General features: G+C 36.9%; 1 protein-coding gene across 1 annotated transcript in view; it reads right to left on the bottom strand.

The window, feature by feature from the left end:
- Nucleotides 1-917: 917 nt before the first annotated feature.
- Nucleotides 918-23,026, bottom strand: part of EMB1379 (embryo defective 1379) — an 82,771-nt gene continuing 60,662 nt past the window's right edge. The window contains exons 5-6 of the mRNA XM_089822643.1: nt 1,818-1,895; nt 918-1,317 (exon numbers count right to left, since the gene is read on the bottom strand). Of these exons, the coding sequence (XP_089678769.1) occupies nt 1,159-1,317; nt 1,818-1,895 (237 nt within the window). The 3' untranslated portion in view covers nt 918-1,158. The remainder of the gene's footprint in view (nt 1,318-1,817; nt 1,896-23,026) is intronic.

Genomic DNA, 23,026 nt, shown 5'->3' with positions numbered 1-23,026 from the left:
ATATATGTTTCGATTTGATTTCTTATATAAAATTCTTATATTAGCTTAGTTGTTTTAATTCATGTTATTGTAATTAATTATTGATTCATGTATTGTTTAAGATATAGTGTGCATTCAAATTTATGTGATTTCTTATTTATTTTATGCAATGTTAGATTCTAGATTAAATTTTACATTTATAATTCTTTCAAATGTTTAGAATAATTTGCTTTTAGATTTAAACGTTTAATTCTTGTCGCAGGAAGTGACAATCCCTGTTGCCAGCTATGTTTTGATTTATTGTAGGTTTCAGCTTAACTCATGTCGCCAGGAAGTGACAGTACCTATTGCCAGTTTTGTTTTGGTTTGTTATAGGTTTCTTTCCACATGTTCTCAGTTGCATCCATCCCCACTTGACATGATATCTTCATCCTTTGAGCATATAGCCACTATACCTTTCACAGTTTACGACTCCGAATTGATATTTAAATGTGAGATGAACTGACTCTTAATCTTATCATTTATCCTTAATATTTATACTACAGTTTCACCCAACACTCATCAGGAAAGGTGTCCATTCAAGTTATTTCACCTATTACAAAAATAGAAATGACCAGTATGTCATTGTTTACCACAAAGAAAGTTATCACTACATTACACCAAACTATTGCGTAGCCCAATTTAACTTGATATTTTGGCACACATCCATCCCAGATTAGCCACAATCCGTCTTTCGTTAATCGGTTTTCATGAGGCTGAAATTAATGCCATATATCTTGCTTCCCCTTGGATTTTATTTCTGTGTGACATACTTAGATGGCCTTTAGAAATGGAAATTTTGAACCAGGTTCTTCAATTTGCAATTCAGAACAATTCCAGTCAATTTCAATAAATGCTAAAACATAACATCCACATGCATTATTGGAGATGCATAATCATATTTTAAAAATTCTGTATCAAATTCATAATAGCATAAATATTACAATAAAATATTTCAAGAACCTGACATAATACAGCTTTTACAAAAGTAGGATGGACAAGCATGTCATTATTGATTAAAAACAACGGTAGCCATGAAATTCCTTGACCCAGTTGACGACAGAATGTTGAACAGAATAGCCACAAATGCAATGCTTGCATGGATCGTCACTAGCTTTCATTATTAATAATGAGCTGAATCTAATGACTTACAACTTTGGAAGCTCTCCTTGGCTTTTTATCAACATGTGATTCCATTCTAGTTCTTTGTGAAGGATTAGCTCCAGATGAATCAGGTTCTTCAATGTTCAATTCAGAACAATCCCAGTCAGTGCCACAACTTGGGCAGACTCTGGCTACCTACATTTATAAGGTTTCCTTATCAGTAAATTGCTGCACTCGCCCAAACTAATATTTATTTGCCCTCGACATATCACAAACAATCATAAACAAAAAAAAGGCATGAAGTTCTGCAAGAATTTCCCTCTTCCACAAACACATCCAGGTAGATAAGATAACTAAAATCCATTTCTAACCAATACAGATATTCCAAGGTTAAATAACATGCGTCCGTTTCAGATATGGAATGGATATATAACAAATGCATTCAATACAGATGGGTTACATGTCAAATCCTCCCAATGCGTCCTTTATTTGGGTTGTATGGCTACGATACAGCCAATTAGGTGTGTGATCTAGAACAGAATCATCAGGTAAAACGAGATAGTATTGTTACACTGTAAAACAAAGCCATCTTCAACCACTTCAATTAAGAATTTTAATTTCAAAATTATTTGACTTACATCAAGCACAAATCAATTCAAGAATTATTTTTCATCAGTATATGAATAAAAGCATACCTGTTGATGTTGAAACTTTCTTTTAAGACAGTACTTGTGCATCCGAGCCGAGCATTCTTGATTACGGCAAAGTTCGGCCTGTTTAAAAGTGCACAGAAATGTGATCGCTAGGTAAAAAGAAAAGTTGAGAATAAGAAAGAACTCTAATTCATATTGATGGTTATAAAAATTACAATTCCCAGACAGATATCATACATGGATTCCTTGAGATACGTTTGGAGAAAAATGTAAGGATATTAAAATGTAAGAATACTTGTGTAATTACATTTAGGGTCTAAGAGAATGGAAAAGAAAGGGCCGACTCAGAATATTAATTTGAAATTAAGTTTTAACAATTAATGTTCTTGGTACTCCAGCATATTCTAATAATTAACTTGGAATAGGGAAACGGGAATAGGAAAATTGGAATAAATCTATTTTAATTTTGACTCAAAATGAGAATAAATCAAATTCCAAAAAAAATTAGAATTCGATTTATTCTCATTTTGGGCCAAAATTGGAATAGATTTATTCCAATTTTCCTATTCCCGTTTCCCTATTCCAGGTTAATTCCAGCAAACAAACAGGGCCTAAAGATGTGTATCACTTCACCAGAGCTCTCATAATGAAATATATTAGAATAAATTTAATTCTTTAACTGTTTTATTATATTTTACTAATTATAGAATGATTTTTATTTATATATAAATATCTATCCTTTAATTTTCAAAAAGGGACCAAAAAAGCAAAGACACTTTGTGACAAATTTGTGGTGTACAGTCATCATCAAGCGATTCCCGGATACGTAATCCATCATAAACACCAATGCATACTGCATTGTAAAAACCTTGCACTTGATCCATCATTAATTGCCTGCGACCTCATCAAAATATTTATACAATCAGAACAGATATAGATTTAAATTCTAGCTATGATTTCCTATTGGCTTATATCTCTTGAACCTCCTTTACGTACAAGTGCTAGTATTAACAACACCTGAATTTCAGATTCAGTACCCATGAATTGTTTTAAGCATAGAAAAGAGAAATCATATTAATGTCCAAAAATGACCAGAGAAGTTCAATGGCATTGAAAGTGCGTCCACAGTTGAAATAAAAATGTATCAAGGTAAAAGAACCCTAGGTGCTGACATGTTTGTATGTAAGAATTTGCCTCAGGCAAAGAATGAAATGTCAAGATTTAGAAGCTCAATTGATAGCACAAGAGAGATGGGAAAATGATATGATCAATTGATTGCCTCAATAATGATCAATACATGAATTAAATGCCCATTTAGATATGTACAAAGTAAATATGCCTGAATATATAAGGAATGCATGATAACTAGGAGATGCAAGAGATAACTTATCAACTAGACAAGGTGTAATCACATGTCTACCAAAAGTTGATCATTCTTGATTTTACAACAAAGAATGTCCAACATGTGCAACAATGAGAGGATGATAATGTGATTGGAGAAATAGGTGGATCTCACACAAAAAGGTATGAGATGACGACAAACTCCACCTCAAATAGATTTCTCCAACACCATGTGCTAAAATGAAATACAAACTCTTATGTGTCTACATGACAACTAATAGCATTATCCTAAGTAAACTTAAATAAAGTGTAAGTAGTGAATATTTAATTACACCACCATCCCCCCTTAAGTAGCTAGATGACAATGCATGACGAGTCTCGGCTATTAGGTCTTGTTAGATACTCATGTACAATATGCAAAAGCGAGATAAATGCAATCTCTCATAAAGTGAAGAAAGAGGGAAAACCTCATGGGAAAAACACTCCCCTAAGAAGCGAGACGGAAGCAAGCATGAATGGGTGGAGTAATCAAGCCCCCTACCCCCCCTATTATGACATACATCATGTATTTACAATAAAGAATCCCCCTCCATAGGAAAGAAACAAGGAGACAAGATATCCCCCCATAATGTATATTTTCCTCCAAAGATGGTAAGTGCTTAAAGGCAAAACATAACCCAATGTCTACAAACAACATTTATTCCCTTAGGAAGAAGATATACCATGTACAAGTGCAAGAAGGCTTCCCATTGTGGATAGGAAAGAGAGTCCAAATGAAGTATGAAGTCTCTGAAGTATGCTCATGTGTCGCCATGTCCTTGATTGATGAAAATGCCACGAACCAATTAGGATTAGGCCTAATAGAAGGTGACAAACAAGGAACCAATCGTAACTGCTTGTGAACAAAACCCAACTCCTCAAAGTAAGTAGGAAGAGAAGCAAAGAAGCCCACCATCAATGTAGAATGTATGCCCATGATAGATGCTCCTAGATCAATGTAGAAACTGCACCAAGAAAATTGAATGATGTTCCTCCCTCTAGGAAGAAACAATGTCATAGGTGTATCAATGAATCCTCCCCAATCTCTATAGAGAATCCTCAAAATGTATAATGCCTCAGAAGATTAAATAGAAATCTCCAACACAAGTATGATCAACTTGAACCATGCAATATGACAACGCAAGTGACGTTTGAGACTTTCGAAAGCCAATCTCCAAAGACTCAAATGTCTTCTCTGAAGTGAAAGAGACCTCCATCAAATGTTGTATCAAAGGATCCATAATGTTACATCCCAAATTTTGACCTAATTTAAATTATTATAGCTGTTGAGTTGAATGGATTTTTCTTTCCTATTCATGTGAAAAGCGTAGTTAAATATAATCATTGTATCCTACGGAATTAGTTGTCATCAATTATTTTGTATAACTATTAAATGATGATGGTCATTATCCGTTATTTGTCATATGATAATGATAGTAGTTGGCAGTTGTTTGGTTTCAGAATTACGGTTATTAACTAATTTCCTTACTAATATCTATATTAATTGTTATTATGGATTTATCACGCAACTTGTTATTATTGTGGAAACTGTTCCATGGGTGATTGAGGAGCAGATGAAGGGGAGAAGCATTGCTTAACGGGATCTACGGAATGGGGTACTACCTTAGTCCATTTATCTGATAGACAAATATGACTTCTAACTACCTTGGAAAGGACCTAGCGCCTTGTATAACAGGATACAATCATTGGACACACATTAGCTATTGGATAAACATTAAAACATTAAACATTTTAACTTAATTAAAGTACATACCTTTAATGGCTTATGGTTGACATTCTTATCACTTCAATATAATACATATTTATGTACATGCACATAGATATAAACATAAGGTGACACTATAGTATTAATTTATACAAAGATTATATCTATTAAAATACGTATATTTAAATGTGCATACACCATGAAAAGATATGGAGATAAAATAATCTTCTAGGTGATACACGTATTTAGATATGCATACCTTAGTAAGGTACAACCCTGGATAAATATTAAATATGATGCCATCATAATAAAATATATGTGTGTGTGTGTGTGTGTGTGCGCGCGCGCGCGTGCGCGTGCAAATGTTTGTGTGTGTGTGTGTGTGTTACAACTTTATAAATTATCCTTTTGATTACATAACCTGCAAGTCCTCTTTCATATTTATTCTTTCCTTATAAGAGGCAAGAATGTACACTTGGCGATTTTTATCAGTGATTCAAGAAGATAGTTCTTCTTTTCTTATAATTGATCATAAAGTCACGACGTCTTGGAAGCTTTTATTATTTCGAATGCCTCCTTTATTTATACAAGTTGGGAGAACCAAAAACACATATTCTGCATTTTATACCTCTGCTCTCATACGTTTCTCTTATTTTTATTTTGTTGTGAATGATTGAGGACAAGTCGTATTCATTGTTACTTTGAGCTTTGCACTTTGGATTGCTCACGTCAAGAAGAGTCGGCTACTTAGAGTCAAGCCAAGCCCCACATCTTCCAGACCAGGTTATGTGGTCAGCTTTTCCAATCATAAATTGTTATGTATATATTTGCATTCGAATTTACAGCAGTAAGAAATGTGTACATGAATTCCATATATTAATATTGAATTGCAATATCAAATAGACATTCGATGAGTCCATTCTTCCCATGTTGAGTCAAGATCAAATGTATATGATATGTTCAAACGTCTCTGTTACTGATGGATTTCAGAATCAAACTATATTCTTTGTAAGACCGTTAAGAGAAGTACTCAAGTCATAAAGACTATGTTATGACGTACTAAAAATATATAATATTCTTTACACCAGCTGAGGTTCAGCAAAAAGAGTTGGATTACTCTAGGATTTGAACACCTAGACTCACTCGGCTGTATGACCAAGCAAGAGGGTGAAGAGGTGAGAGAAAAAACTGCAAGAACATGAAACAGAATCAGATGTGATACAATAAATATATTATTTTAAAAGAATCATTTAATAGCTCATGCATGTCCATTTATATTGTTTTCTTGTTGTCAAGTCGAGCGGTGGTGATTGGGTATTAGAAACTCATCCAAAACCTTGGCCAAAGTCATTAAAGGTGTGCTTGCCTTCTAAAGATCGCATGATGTCAATAGCACTAGTTATTTAGACATGTCCATCCATAACCGTGCGGAAATTCTAAACACCGGTATTGTTCGGATGGCTGGACTAGTAGTACCCCAAGCCTAGCTCGGAGGGCCTTTCTTTTCAAAAGATTGTGTGGGGATGCATATGGTCTGCGGTTGGGAGGTTAAGGCTAAGTCAATGCTTCTCCTCTTACCCAAAAACCGAGACTTCCACAATTAGTTAAAGACTCACCAACTACTTTTTGTATGTTCTTTCTCTATCCCTGCTATGCATTTGTTTCCTCTTGTATCATAGTATAAATAGTAATAATTTACTTTACTTGTATACAAAGAATGATAGAAAACGGTTATTTCAATTAGTAGTTATTTCAGTTGATTGTTATTTCGGTTAATGTCTCATGAAATGGATTTTAAGATGTTATAGTTGAAGAATTACTTTCATTTCTACTTGAAATCAGAGATTAGTTCCTTTCTTTTTAATTTAAAAAAATCGTTTTGTTACATATGGTATCAGAGCGTTGGGTTCAACACTGAACCTTGGGCACACTACCTAAGGATTAGTAAACCTAAGATTTTCTTAGATTAAATGTACAGGATGTAAGTACGTAAAACACCTAACAAGCAACCGCGGCATCCCATCTTTTCATACTTGATTAAGAATATGCCAAACTACGATTACACTTGTTGTTCCATGCCTTAGGACAATGAAACCCTAAAACAAGCTTTGCAACGAATGAGGAATGAAAGTGTCGGGTGGACTCCTGCGAGTAAAGCAGCCTATAGAAACAAACTAATTCAAATTTCAAACGCCCACCAAGCCAACTCTCTTATGCACTTCCATAGAGCTTGGATGGTGCAGGATATGAACAAAACCGAAACTGAATGAATTGCTTCAGAATAACTAAATCTATAATGTAAACATCCTCCGAAGAGGAATTTTTTGTAAATTAAGGTTGCTGCAAATGCAGCATATAGAACTATTAAAGTTGATTAAATAAATTAGATTATTCATGTGTTTCATCTACTCGCAATCTCTTTTATTTTGTTGTGAACTTTTTTTTTGAAGAAAAAAAACAACAAAGAAAAGAAAAATTGACATAAGAATCTTGCAATTTTTCAGGTCAAACAAATAAGAAAAATGAGCAACGATGAAAACGTTGTAGGCCATGACATGGTCCAGAAAAACAACCCACAATCCTCTACTGATTTGCTACTTCAGATTTTGCCAAAAACACAACTAAAGTTAGACAATATGGAAAAAAGAATGAATGAAATGGCAGCCCAGATGGGGCAGAACCAAGAGGAAATGCAATCCTTACCCCCTCCCAAAACAGAAACAAAAATCTCTGAACACAACGAGAAAAACCCTCAAGCTCCACCTACCCAAACTGAAAAATAGAAAAACTTGAAATAATAAGCGACCTATCTACAGACATTAAGAAGATCAAACCACCCAAGTTTTCTGGTTCTCAATCCGGAGAGGATGCAGAGACCTAGTTAACAAAAATGGAACAATACTTTGAAATTGGGGATTTTTCAGAGACCTCAAAAGCAGTTTGGGGAATATATCACTATACCGGAGAAGTTGCTACATGGTGGGGAAACACCAAGGTCGAATTGAATATCAAAACAACTGAAATTACCTAGGAAAAGTTTGTAACCATCTTTAGGAACCGTTGGTTACCCCAAACCTTCTATGATCAAAGCTATTGGATTTCCGAACTCTCAAACAAGGAGATATGACAATACATAAGTATTGGGAGAAATTTACCCGACTACTGAAATATGTACGACCATACCAACAAGATAGGAACATGATAGTGAGGAAATTTATCATGGGATTGAATAATAGGATCAGTGGGGCAGTTGATGTTCTCACTCCTCAAACAATGGAAGAAGATTTAGAAAAAGTCGTCTGTCAAGAATATAAAATCAAGAGAGATGATTCTATCTGGGATAACAAAAGGAAAACAAATTGGAATACAGAAGGTGCAGATACTGGGTCCCAGAAGAAATAGTTTAAAGACTAAAAATTTAACAAGCCAGAACCAAAAGAGAATGGTATTAAGGACTTTAAAAGTAAATCCCAATACAAATGAGAATAGCAAGGGCAATGAAAAGAAGGGGCTGCCTTCAACATGAAGGCAATTGCGGAGATCACTATGCTAATAAATGCCTTGTTAAGACCAACACCAATCAGCCACCCCGACCACCCCTTCCACCATAGCAACATCTTTATCAGCAAAGGATTCACGCAGCACTTGAAAATTGGCAAGCAGAACAACAGATAGGCCTGATCGAAACTCCGAGTAAGATCTACAGAAATCGTGTTTCTATATTAATTGATAGTAGAGCTTGTAATTGCTTTATATCACCTAAATTATTAAGCAGATTTCCAAAGAGATCTAGTTTTATGGCAAAACCATGGACAGTCAAGTATGCAAACCAGTCAAGGGCTAGGGTAGATAGTGTCTGTGATGCAGGAGCATCCAGAGGTATAAGGGCAATCCTGTGTCACCCAAAAAAAAAAAGTACTTAGACTTAGTTTCTGTTTCACGTGTTTTCATTTTTGGACACCCATTTGGGTCAAATAAAGGTTCCAACTCTCACAGTTCCACTATCAGTGTGCTAGAAAATCCCGAAAAAATAGGAGTATGTAATTGGGTCATCATTTTGGTAAACTAGAAGGTGTGAATTGGCCAGATGAATGTAATTGTGATTTAGAGCATTCCAGAAAAAGAATCAGGTCAAAAGGCCCCACGGTTTGAAAGTTATTGCAGTTTTTCGGATTTTGGAGACCTAAGAATGCTTCAAAGTCAAGTTAGGGGCATTAAATGACCTCGAAAAGGGCCAAAAAATGGGAGACGAGCGAAGCTCGTCCAAAGGGCTATAGAGCGCTTTGAGAGCTTTCCGGAAATGTAAACGGTTCGTCAATCGAAGCTACGGTTCAAAAGTTATGCCTCCCGGAAGTTCAGTGACCGTTTCTGGATTCTTCTAGATTTGCGCTGACTTCTAATGCAGCTTCTAGAACCTTCTATTTGGTCGGTGGATGCCCACTAGCACTTTCTAGAATGTACTCCTAGTCCTTAACCCTCCGAGGTCTATTTAAGGAGATTCCTGGCATTGTAAAAGGCAGTTCGGAGTGGAGTTTGAGAGGAGGTACTGAAAGGAGAAAATATTTCCACATTTATGCTATTGTAAGCCCTTAGGGCATGTTTTGAAGTTTATTTTCTCTGTACTGAATGTACTAGCTTATTTTTCAGTTAATACAATTTTCCTTTTCTATTGTGTCCATTCTGTTCCTGGGTTGTGTCCCCATCAAGTGGTATCAGAGCCGATTTTCCTGAGTGTGTAGACAGAGCGCCAACTGTGAGGCAGTTTGCACCAAGACTGTGTGATTGTGGGTTTGAGTTAAGAAGATGCCTCCACGAAGAGAGCGTGGCGGAAGGGCCAAAGCTATTAATCCTGAGGAGGTTAGAGCCCTCCAAAGGCAAGTACAAGCATTGCAGGAGGAGCTCCATAGAGGAGCAACTGTGGCCGCAGGTGATGAAAGTGAAGATGACAACGAAGAAGATGAAATTGGACCAGAAGGGTAATTTGACGGAGAAGTTCTAAATCATGCAGAGGAAAGGCTTTTTAGGGCCATTACTAAGTTTGGGAAAAGACCTACAATTGAAGTGGGTGTATTTTCAGGAAATTTGAAACCAGATGAGTTGATCGATTGGATCAATGAACTGGAAGAATACTTTGAGTATGAGGATATCAGGGACCCAGATAGGGTTAAGTTTGCAAAGGCCAAATTGAAAGGCTATGCCAAAATCTGGTGGCAAGAGGTTCAATTGGAAAGAAACAGAAGAGGAAAGGAGAAGATCACAAGATGGGATCGCATGGTGGACAAATTGAAGAAGCAGTTCATTCCTGTGGACTACAAGCTTGATTTGTTTAAGAAGATGCATGGGTTAAAGCAAGCAGGAAGATCAGTCCAAGAATATACAGAGGAATTTTACCGACTCTTGATTAGAGCGGGGCATGCAGAAGCAAATAAAGAGAAGATTGCTCCTTATATCAGTGGGTTGCGACCTAGCATTTAGGAGGAATTAAGTCTGGTAAGAATGACCAGCATTGAAGAGGCATACCAGTTTGCCCTACGAGTTGAAGAGAAGCTGAATAAAAGGTTTGAAGGAAGACAAAGAGAGCGCGGTCAAGGAGGAAGGGGAAGCGGTAAATCATCTGGAGGCCGGAATGAAACCTAAAAGAAAAATGAAGATGTGGGTACTAGCAGGAACCAGAGGAATGAGGGTTTCAACCGCTCCCATGATCAAGACTTTGGGAATCAGAGAGGAAGAAGTAGAGGACGTGGACAAGGAAGAGGAGGCTTCCGTGGTACCTGTTTCCATTGCAATGAAGAAGGTCATCGTGCCTTTGAATGCCCTCAACGACAAGGAAGGACAGATAGGAGAGCTGAGGGCCAAGCTAGGGTTGCTCATGTGGATGAGGATGCGCAATCATCACATTCAAAGGATGCAGAAAGAGGAGAGACCTTGGTAAATGAAAGAGTCCTACTAAGTGGTGAGATTGAACCAGGACAACGGAGGAGTTTGTTCCGTACCAGATGCAAGTGTGAGGATAAATGTTGTGACGTGATCATTGATGGTGGTAGCACTGATAACTTGGTATCAGAAGAGATGGTCTCTAAGCTGAAGCTCAAGAGGAAGAAACATCCCCAGCCCTATCGGATTGCTTGGGTAAAAGATGATCATAAGGTCCTAGTAAGTGAACAATGTTTAGTGAAATTCAAAATTGGGAGTTACCATGATGAAGTTCTCTATGATGTTATTCCGATGGATGTTTGCCATCTATTGTTGGGTAGACCATGGCAGTTTGATAGACATGCAGTACATGATGGGCATGCAAACACATACTCTCTGACAAAGGATGGAGTTCGCCACAAATTGAAGCCCATGAAAAAGGAAGGTGAAAAGGTATGTAGTAGTGCTAGGATTTGTCTTCTTGATGGAAGGAAGTTTTTAGATGGCATAAAACATCAGCATATGTGCTATGCTTTGATTCCTAGGAAAGATAAAGAAGGTAGTAGTGAAATACCACTTGAAGTTTCAGATTTACTAGGGGAATTTGGAAATATTATCTCTAATAATGTTCCAGATGGATTGCCACCAGTAAGGCAAATCAGTCATCAGATAGATCTGATTCCAAGAGCTAGTTTGCCTAACAAGGCTGCTCACAGGATGACTCCTACTGAAACAGAGGAGCTAAATAGACAGGTTCAGGAGCTGTTAAGGAAGGGCTTGATTTGAGAGAGCCTGAGTCCATGTGCAGTACCTGCAGTACTCTCACCAAAGAAGGATGGAGAGTGGAGGATGTGTACAGATTCTCGAGCTATAAATAGGATAACCATCAAATACCCGTTTCCTTTGCCAAGGATGGATGATCTTATGGACTGCTTGAGTGGAGCTCAGTACTTCACAAAGATAGATCTGAAGAGTGGTTATCACCAAATACGGATTCGAGAAGGAGATGAGTGAAAAACAACCTTCAAGACCAAGGAGGGTCTTTATGAGTGGTTAGTCATGCCCTTTGGATTGACGAACGCCCCAAGCACCTTCATGCGGCTCATGAATGAGGTACTTAAGAAGTTCTTGGGAAAATTTGTTATTGTCTATTTGGATGATATTTTAATTTTCAGCAAAACTTTGGAAGAACATTTACTGCATATTCGTAGTGTCCTTGAAAGGCTAAGGGAAGAGAAACTATTAATTAATCTGAAGAAGTGTATCTTTGCAAAAAAGGAGTTAGTCTATTTGGGGTTTGTCATATCACCCGAAAGTCTCAAAATGGATCCAGGGAAGGTAAAAGCCATCTTGGAATGGCCTACTCCAAGATCTGCTACTGAGGTAAGATCATTTCATGGTCTGGTTAGTTTTTACAGGAAGTTTATTAAGAATTTCAGTGGCATATGTGCACCCCTAACTGATACGATAAGAAGGGATAGAAAAGAGTTCAAATGGACTGCAGCAGCTGCGAAAAGTTTTGAATTGCTGAAGAAGAAGGTAACAGAACAACCTGTGTTGGCACTTCCAGATTTTAGAAAGGTTTTCCAGGTGGATTGTGATACCAATGGCAGCGCTATTGGGGTTGTATTAAGCCAAGAAGGTAAGCCTATTGCATATTTTAGTGAAAAATTGAATGATGCAAAGAAGAAGTATTATGTTTATGATCAAGAGTTCTATGCAATAGTTCAGGCCTTAAAGAAATGGAGGCATTATTTATTGCCAAAGGAATTTGTTTTGTATACTGATCATCAGGCATTACAGTACCTAAATAGCCAAGGTAAATTGAATCAGAGGCATATGAAGTGGGTAGAGTTCTTGCAGAGTTATACATTTGTGTTGAAGCATAGAACTGAAAAATCTAACAGGGTTGCAGATGCACTAAGTAGGAGACAGTTGTTGCTTACAGTAATGCAAGTTGAAGTAGTTGGGTTTGATGAACTCAAGAATTTGTACCCCGAGGATCCTGATTTTGCTGAAGCATGGAAAACTTGTAAAGAACCTGTTGCTGTAGATAGAACCAGGTGGTTAGACTATTTGATTCAGGATGGCATGTTGTTCAAGAGTAGTCAATTGTGCATTCCAAGGAGTTCCATGAGGGAAAATCTGATTAAGGAGAAACACAGTGGAGGGATGGCAGGACATTTTGATCGAGATAAGACCATTGCCATTCTTAGAGAACATTATTTTTGGCCTCAAATTTCACAGGATGTGAAGAAGTTTGTACAGAGTTGCCAGGTTTGTCAGGTTGCCAAGGGGTTTAGTTACAATACTGGCCTATATCAGCTATTGCCTGTTCCATCAAGGCCATGGGAGGACATAAGTATGGATTTTGTTCTTGGATTGCCAAAGACACAAAGGGGTAATGACTCAGTATTCGTGGTGGTTGATAGGTTCTCCAAAATGGCACATTTCATTCCATGCCACAAAACTCATAATGCTGTCCATATTGCAGACTTGTTTTTCAAAGAGGTGGTAAGACTACATGGTCTTCCAAGGAGTATAGTTTTTGACAGAGATACTAAATTTGTGGGGTATTTCTAGAGGACATTGTGGAAAAAGTTGAGAACAGACTTGAAATTCAGTTCTACGCATCACCCACAAACTGACGGCCAAATAGAAGTGGTAAATAGAAGTCTAGGCAATTTGCTGAGATGTTTAGTTGGGGATAAACCCGAGGGATGGGATTTGATTCTACCACAAGCAGAGTTTGCTTACAATAACTCTATAAATAGGAGTACTGAAAAATCACCATTCCAAATTGTATATGGGAATAGCCCAAGGACTGCACCAGAATTGAGGAAGATAGAGCAAGGGGAGAGGACAAATGCTGAAGCGGAAGAATTTGCTGAACATATCAAGCGTCTACATGAGGAGGTTCAAGCACACATTACCAAGATGAATCAAGAGTATAAAGCTAGGGCTGATCAAAGGAGAAGACATAACGAATTCCAAGTAGGGGATCTAGTCATGGTGCACTTACGAAAAGAAAGATTTATAGTCGATACTTACAACAAGCTGAAAATGAAGAAATTTGGCCCCTACAAAATTTTGAAGAAACATGACTCAGGAAATGCTTATGAGGTGGAGCTGCCAGATGGTATTCACATTTCTCCCATTTTCAACATTGCAGATTTAACAGAGTATCATGATGATGGTGCAGATGAGGAGTTGGTGTTAGAGCCATGTCCGATTCCTGCTTCTAAGAAGGAGGAGATAGAAGACATTATAGATCATCGTGTGGGTAGGAGTACCAGAAACAGGCAGTATGAAGAGTATTTGGTCAAATGGAAAGGATGACCGATCGAGGACTCAACTTGGATTTCAGCAGCTGAGGTTTCCCATTTGGGATTTCCTCTACCATTCATAAAGTGACAGGGTCACTTTTCAATCTACCCTGGGTGTCTGATGCAGGAGCATCCAAAGGTATAAAGGCAATCCTGTGTCACCCAAAAAAAAAAAGTACTTAGACTTAGTTTCTGTTTTATGTGTTTTCATTTTTGGACACCCATTTGGGTCAAATAAAGGTTCCAACTCTCCCAGTTCCACTATCAATGTGCTAGAAAATCCCGAAAAAATAGGAGTATGTAATTGGGCCATCATTTTGGTAAACTAGAAGGTGTGAATTGGCCAGATGAATGTAATTGTGATTTAGAGCATTCCAGAAAAAGAATCAGGTCAAAATGCCCCACGGTTTGAAAGTTATTGCAGTTTTTCGAGTTTTGGAGACCTCCTAAGAATGCGTCAAAGTCAGGTTAGGGGCATTAAATGACCTCGAAAAGGGCCGAAAAATGGGGGACGAGCAAAGCTCGTCCATAGGGCTTTAGAGCGCTTCGAGAGCTTTTCGGAAATGTAAACGATTCATCAATCGGAGCTACGGTTCAAAAGTTATGCCTCCCGAAAGTTCAGTGACCGTTTCTGAATTCTTCTAAATTTGTGCCGACTTCTAATGCAACTTCTGGAACTTTCTATTTGGTCGGTGGATGCCTACTAGCACTTTCTAGAATGTACTCCTAGTCCTTAACCCTCCGGGGTCTATTTAAGGAGATTCCTAGCATTGTAAAAGGCAAATCGGAGTGGAGTTTGAGAGGAGGTACTGAAAGGAGAAATTATCTCCACATTTATGCTATTGTAAACCCTTAGGGCATGTTTTGAAGTTTATTTTCTCTGTAATGAATGTACTAGTTTATTTTTTAGTTAATACAATTTCCCTTTTCTGTTGTGTCCATTCTGTTCCTGGGTTGTGTCCCCATCAGTCTGTTTGAGGCTTAGGTTGATTTTCCAAATTTCTCCATTGAATTGAACTTGTATGTAGCACCTCTTGGGTCTTACGACATTATTATAGGTATTAACTGGCTCAGTGAACATAAAGCCAAGGTTGATTGTCTTGCTAAAACTATAGACAGTTTGGATAATCAAGGCAAACCTCTAAGCATTAAGGGGGTTATACATGAAATTAAATCAAAACGTATATACACCATGCAACTCAAGAAATGTGAAAGAAAAGGTTGCGAAATCTTTGCAATAAATGCCACATATAGAGATGACTACATTTTGAAGATGGGGAAATTAGGGAAAAATCAAAAGAATCTTTCGAAGAGAAGTATCCTTACCAAAAGAAATTTCAAGATGTGTTTCCTGAAGAACTCCTCGAATTACCCCCATCTCGAGTTTTTATCATAGATTTAGTACCTGGAGCAGAACCAATTTCTTGAGCTCCTTATCATATGACCACCACACAATTAATGGAGTTGCAATTGCAATTGCAACATATGTTAAACAAGAAACTTATTCGGCCCAGCGTTTCACCCAGGGAAGCCCCAATATTGTTTGTCAGGAAGGACCGAACTATAAGGTTGTGCATAGATTATAGGATGCTCAATAAGGTCACCGTCAAGAACCGATACCCACTTCCTAGAATACACGACCTCTTTGATCAAATGAAAAGCGCTACAGTATTTTCAAAGATTGATCTAAGGTCGAGATATCACCAACTCTGCATCAAGGATGAAGACATTCACAAAACTGCATCCAAAACTAGATATGGGCATTATGAGTTCACAGTATTACCCTTCAGGTTAAGCAATGCTGGATCCAACAACTTTTATGAATTTGATGAATAGCATATTTCAAGATTGTCTAGATCAGTTTGTACTAGTCTTCATAGATGACATCCTAATCTATTTGAAAAAAGAAAACGAACATCAAGAGCATCTAGAAAAAGTCCTACAAAGGCTGAAACAACATAAACTATACGGGAAGTTGTCTAAATGCGCTTTTTATCATAAAGAAATCCACTATTTAAGACATTATATCAGCCCAAGGAATAGTCGTAGATCCTTCAAAAATTAAAGCAATTAGGGAATGGCCTATACCTAAGAATGTGACAGAAGTCAGGAATTTCATGGGATTGTTAGGATTTTATAGGAAGTTTGTCAGAAATTTCTCCAAGATAGCTTACCTGATCACTTAACTTCAGAGTAAGGGAAAGAAATTTTTATGGACTGAAAAATGTCAATCAGCTTTTGAATATTTGAAGGAAAAGTTAACTACTGCAACCATACTAAGAGTGCCCGATCCACAAAAGAAATTTGTTGTCATAACTGATGCATCAGGGGAAGGAGTGGGAGGTGTGCTAATGTAGGATGAGCAGGTGATTGCATATGAGTCAAGGAAGTTGAAGAATTATGAGCAGAATTACGCTCCTTGCGATCTAGAACTAGCAGCTATAGTACATGCCCTTCAAATGTGGAGACACTACTTGATTGGGAAACCTTTTGATCTTTGACCCGATCAACATGGTCTAAAATATATCTTTACTCAACCCAACCTTAACGCTAGACAGAGGAGATGGCTGGAATTTCTAGCAAATTACGAATTTGATATTAACTATATTAAGAGTAAGGAAAATAAGGTAGCAGAGGCTTTAAGCGAAAGGAGACATATTTCTGCGATGGCTGTCATAAAATTCAAATTAAGAGATCAAATACTACAACATTTGGAGCATGATGAATTTTATGCAAAGATCAGCTAAGCTCTTATCAAAGACCCACAGGGTCCCAAGTATTCAAAATTTAGAATAGAAGAAGATGGATTGTTAAGATATCATGACAGGATTTACATACCCAACGAACCCAAACTTTGAAGAATGATTCTAGAGGAATCCCATTCAGCTTCTTATTCAGGACATCCTAGAGTGACTAAAATGTTGTCTAATATAAAACCACTATATTTTTGGAAAGGAATGAAAAGAAAGATCACAGATTTTGTGGCAGGATGTTTGGAATGCCAAAGAGTAAAGGCAAAGCATTCTTACCTAGCTAACCTTTCGCAGCCAAACGAAATACCAGAGTGGAAATGGCAAATAATTTCCACACATTTTGTACAAGGGTTACCTATGACACAGAACAAACACAACACCATCCTAGTAGTGGTGGATAGATTGACTAAAGTTGCTCACTTCATAGCAGGAAACCTAACCGATGGGGCACCAGAAATCGCTCACAAATTCATGAAGGAGATTTTCAGACTTCATGGAATTCCAGAGAACATTATTTTGGACAGGGATGCTAGGAAAACTTCCAAATTTTGTCAAACATTATTGTAATGATCTGGGCTTAAAATGATCAAAATAATTAAATCCCCACTTGGGGTATTTTGTCAAACACTTGGCATGTAACCCAAGTCTGAAACTTTGATACTACTGCTAGTAAATCCAACTCTAGAAAATGCAAAAATATGGCCAAAGGGACTTGCAAATAATGTGAAAGAATCGGAAATAACAGTCTCGAATTTATACTATCCTTCAACAGAAGATCACATACACAATTTATCTATTTATGTCATGAAGGAGTAAGCTCTGAATGAAGTCCAACATATTTAATTGGTTTACATTACTACGCAAGTATACAAGCACAAACAAATGATAAAAGGGAACCTAATAACAATCACAGCTAGCTGGGCGTCCAAGGTCTGTGTTAAAGACTTCAGTTTTGGTAGTGTCAATGCCCAATCACTCTCACGTCCACACAACTCAAACTTAGTGTCACGTCCTTGGCCCGTGACCTCCCTGCAAATGAAAATGTGGTTGTCGTAATAAATATGCCTGTTGTTCTAAACGTCCACTCCTATCTGCTATCGCTGCATTGAAGGTGACACGTGTGAAGTGTACTTGTGGTAAAGCTTGGAGTGCCTATCTGTTGCTGCTCACTGTCATGTGCAAAGCTATTGTCGTCTCATTGCTAGGAGAATGTAGACAGAGAAGACCTTGGATAATATGAAACTTGGCTCACGCAAAGTCCACCAACACTATCTCAACTAGTATCACAGTCCATTCTATTTGCTGTCCAAACTCCAAATGATTAGACAATGTCATATACGTGCCAAGCTGCTTCTAGTCTATGATGTGAATCAATGCCACTGCAAATGAATTTAACTATTGTATTTACCTCTCAACTATGAACATCTTCCAACCTTGCTTGCCAAACAAGCTCAATACTACTGGACAATGTCCTATACATGCAAGAACTCTGTGTAGATTTCAATCTCCTACTCTACTTCCTGCTGTGGAACTCCAACTTCCTGTAGCTCAATATCAGTTTGAATCTCAGTTCTAAAATCACAATGTAAGATACTAGTTTTGCGTCTAGTCTCACTCTTTTCCTCAAAGGGTTTCGTCCTTAGGAAATATCCAGTCACATTTAAGCAACCTTTTGGATTTGTAAAATAACATATATTCGTGGTGTCAATCCCAATGTAACTCCACGCTTTTATAACCTTGATATAAGGGAAGACACAAACAACTAGGCAATGTGGGATTAAAAGCCAATTTCGTCTTTTAGTCACTTAAGTTACTTTAACTTTATAACATTAAAATATTTAAATAAATCACTTAAGTCACTTGAACTTTAATATCTCTTGAAATACTTGTCTGATTGCCATGCCGTTTGAAATAGGAATCTCTCCTCACAATTCTCCATGTGACCAAATACACTTTCTAAAAATAAAAAGGGCCCATCTCTATTACCCCTGAATTACTATACATAGTAAGTATGGCAAATGGAGTCCAAATGACATCGAACAAAGGCCAAATCCATAAATCGTTGCATGTTGGAGATGATCAATCCTCAGAAGACCCTCTAACCATCCTCATTAACCTACAAGGATCCAATATTAGGCTAATCCCTAAAATTCTTATGCTGGCAACCAATGGGGACATTACAATTATTTACAGCGTTGGGCACTAAGTTAAATATTAGCTTGGCTTATCATCCCGAGACTGATGGTCAGACAGAAAGAGTAAACTAGGTTTTGGAGGATCTATTAAAAGTTTACTTTATGGATTGGCAGTACCAGTGGGAAATGTACCTACCTTTGGTGTAATTTTTTTATAATAATTCCTATCAGTCCACCATTAAAATGGTCCCCTTTGAGGCTTTATATGGTCACAAATGTAGAACTCCTGTAAGTTGGAATCAAGTAGAGGACATAATAATTGTTGGACCCGAAATGCTCAAGGAGATGGAAAAACAGGTAATACAAATTCATCAAAGATTGAAAGAAGCTAACGATAGATGGAAAAGTTATGCTGATGCAAAAAGGACACCTAGAGAATTCTCAGTAGGAGAAAAAGTGCTATTAAAAGTAAAACTCCAAAAGAGTACCATCAAGTTTGGTAAGAATGTCAAGTTAGCCCCAAGGTATGTTGGACCATTTGAAGTATTCGAAATCATGAACCCCGTAGCCTACATAATTTCCCTACCACCAGTTCTTGCAAGGACGCATGACGTCTTTCATGTGTCATATATTAAGAAATACATCACTCATCATGATCCTATAATTAATTGAAACCTATTATAGGTACAAGATCCAAGGGTGGTGGAAATAGAACCATTCAGAATACTCAAGGTGCGTAAGCTAAGCTTACGAAATTGAGATGTGACTCAATGCAAGATCTAGTAGGATCAGTATGCAGAAGACAATGCTACTTGGAAAGACTACAATGAGATTTTCTAAAAATACCCCCATCTTTTCTCTAGGCTAGAGCCTGAACTTTTTATTTTCAATTCTTTTATAGTTGCAATGGTTTGGACAGATATTATTTGTATGTTTTGTTGGGATATTCATCGAGGAAGATGAAAACATAAAAGGAAGGGTATGTTACATCCCAAATTTTGACCTAATTTAAATTATTATAGTCGTTGAGTTGAATAGATTTTTCTTTCCTATTCATGTGAAAAGGGTAGTTAAATATTTCCATTGTATCCTATACAATTGGTTGTTATCAATTATTTTGTATAACTGTTAAATGATGATGGTCGTTATCTGTTATTTGTCATATGATGATGATAGTAGTTAGTAGTTGTTTGGTTTCAAAATTATGGTTATTAATTGATTTCCTTAATAATCTCTATGTTCATTGTTAATTATGGTTATTAATTGATTTCCTTACTAATCTCTATGTTCATTGTTAATTGTTATTATGGATTTATCATGGAACTTGTTATTCTTGTGGAAGTTGTTGCACGAGTGATTGCAGAAGCAGACGAAGGGGAGAAGCACTGCTTTACGGGATCTACAGAATGGGGTACTACCTTTAGTCCATTTATCTGATAGACAGGTGTGACCTCTAACTACCTTGGTAAGGACCTAGTGCCTTGAATAACTAGATACAATCATTAAACACGCATGAGCTATTGGATAAACATTAAAACATTAATCATTTTAACTTAATTAAAGTATATATCTTTAATGGCTTATGGTTGACATTTTTATCACTTCAATATAATACATATTTATGTACGTGCACATAGATATAAAAATAAGGTGACACCATAGTATTAATTTATACAAGATTATATCTATTAAAATATATATATTCAAATGTGCATACACCATGAGAAGATATGGAGATAAAATCATCTTCTAGGTGATACACATATTTAGATGTGCATACCTTAGTAGGTACAACCTTGGATAAATATTAAATATGATGTCATCATAATAAAATATATGTGTGTGCAAATATATATGTTTATAACTTTATAAATTATCCTTTTGAATATGTAACCTTCAAGTCCTCTTTCATATTTATTATTTCCTTATAAGAGGCGAGAATGTACACTTGGCATTGTTTATCGATGATTCAAGAAGATGGTTCTTTTTTTCTTATAACTAATCATAGAGTCACGGCTTCTTGGAAGCCTTTATTATTTTGAATGCCTCCTTTATTTATACAAGTCGGGAGAACCAAAAACACATTCTACATTTTATACCTCTGCTCTCCTACGTTTCTCTTATTTTTATTTTGCTGCGAATGATTGAGGACAACTCGTATTCATTGTTACTTTGAGCTCTGCACTTTGGATTGCTCACGTCAAGAAGAGTTGGTTGCTTAGAGTCAAGCCAAGCCCCACGTCTTCTAGACCAGGTTATGTGGTCAATTTTTCCAATCATAAATTGTTATGTATATATTTGTATTCGAATTTACAACAATAAGAAATGTGTTCATGAATTCCATACATTAATATTGAATTGCAATATCGAATAGACATTCGATGAGTCCATTCTTTCCATGTTGAGTCGAGATCAAATGTATATGATATGTTAAGACGTCTCTGTTACTAATGGATTTCAAAATCAAACTATATTCCTTGCAAATCTGTTAAGAGAAGTTCTCAGGTCATAAAGATTGTATTATTACATACTGAAAATCTATAATATTCTTTACACCAGCTGAGGTTCAGCAAAAAGAGTTGGATTACTCTAGGATTTGAACACCTAGGACTCACTCGGCTGTATGGCCAAGCAAGAGGGTGAAGAGGTGAGAAAAAAATCTATAAGAACATGAAACAAAATCAGATGTGATACAATAAATATATTATTTTAAAAGAATCATTTAATAGCTCATGCACGTCCATTTACATTATTTTCTTGTTGTCAAGTCGAGCAGTGGTGATCGAGTATTAGAAACTCATCCAAAAACATTGGCCAAGGTCATTAAAGGTGTGCTTGCCTTCTAAAGATCACATTGTGTCAGTAGCGCCAGTTATTCAAACATGTCTGTCCATAACTGTGTGGACATCTTAAACATCGATATTGCTCGGATGGCTAGACTAGTAATACCCGAAGCCTTGCCCTGGGGTAGGGAGGGTCTTTCTTTTCAAAAGATTGTGTGGGGATGGATATAGTCTACAGTTGGGAGGTTAAGCCTAAGTGAATGCTTGTCCTCTTACCCGAAAGTCAAGGCTTGCACAACCAGTTAAAGACTCACCAATTACTTTTTCTATATCCTTTCTCTATCCCTGCTATGCATTTGTTTCCTCTTGTATCATAGTGTAAATGGTAATAGTTTACTTTACTTGTATACAAAGAATGATAGGAAACGGTTATTTCAGTTAGCAGTTATTTCAGTTAATGTCTTATGAAATGGATTTTAAGATGTTATAGTTGAATTACTTTCATTTCTACTTGAAATCAGATATTAATTCCTTTCTTTTTAGTTAAGAAAATTTGTTTTGTTACACATAATCTCAAACTCAAAAGAATGATCAAGTGTAAAATAAAGATGACAGTCAGAGTGTTCCCTCACACCAACTAAAGAATGATCATCCTCAACAAAGAGAAGATGAATGTCATCACTATTATCTCCCAGGTCTTCAATATAGGACCACAAACAAGCCTGCTATCTCTGTCAAGAAGTCATCGCCAAGAAACTATAACTAAAAGAAGGAATATTTTGTTGCACTGAATCACAAGAACCCATCGCGGTAGGAATTGAAGCATCATTAGGACCAATAGTAAATGAGATCTCAACTGGAGAAGTAGGAGCTATAGGTGGAGGCTTTGGATCATCAAGACTATCAAATTCTTCAAGACTTTCAATATTCGATATGGTATGGGCATCACAGGGAATATTATCTGCGTCATCAAGTGGAATGAGACAATTTGCAACTGGACCTTTTGGAAATGGAGGAACATGTGGATCTCCAAAGTGATCCCAAATGATGGTCCAAAATGTTTGTGGGCAATTAATATATTCCAAAATGGCCCTGACTTCAAAATAAAAAGGACTCATGGTGTAAGCAGTCAATCCCATGATATTGAAATTCCTTTGGTTCTAGGCAAACTTTTTATTCTTAGACTTCCGCTCAAGAATAAGCCTATAAAGATTAAGTGAAAAAATTATCCATCT

This window comes from Cupressus sempervirens, chromosome 1 (genome assembly GCF_028749045.1).
Source record: "Cupressus sempervirens isolate cs-2001-9-10 chromosome 1, ASM2874904v1, whole genome shotgun sequence".
In the NCBI taxonomy this organism is placed as follows: Eukaryota; Viridiplantae; Streptophyta; class Pinopsida; order Cupressales; family Cupressaceae; genus Cupressus; species Cupressus sempervirens.
Note: the sequence above shows the minus strand (reverse complement) of the source record. Positions and strands in the feature narration are given on the sequence as shown.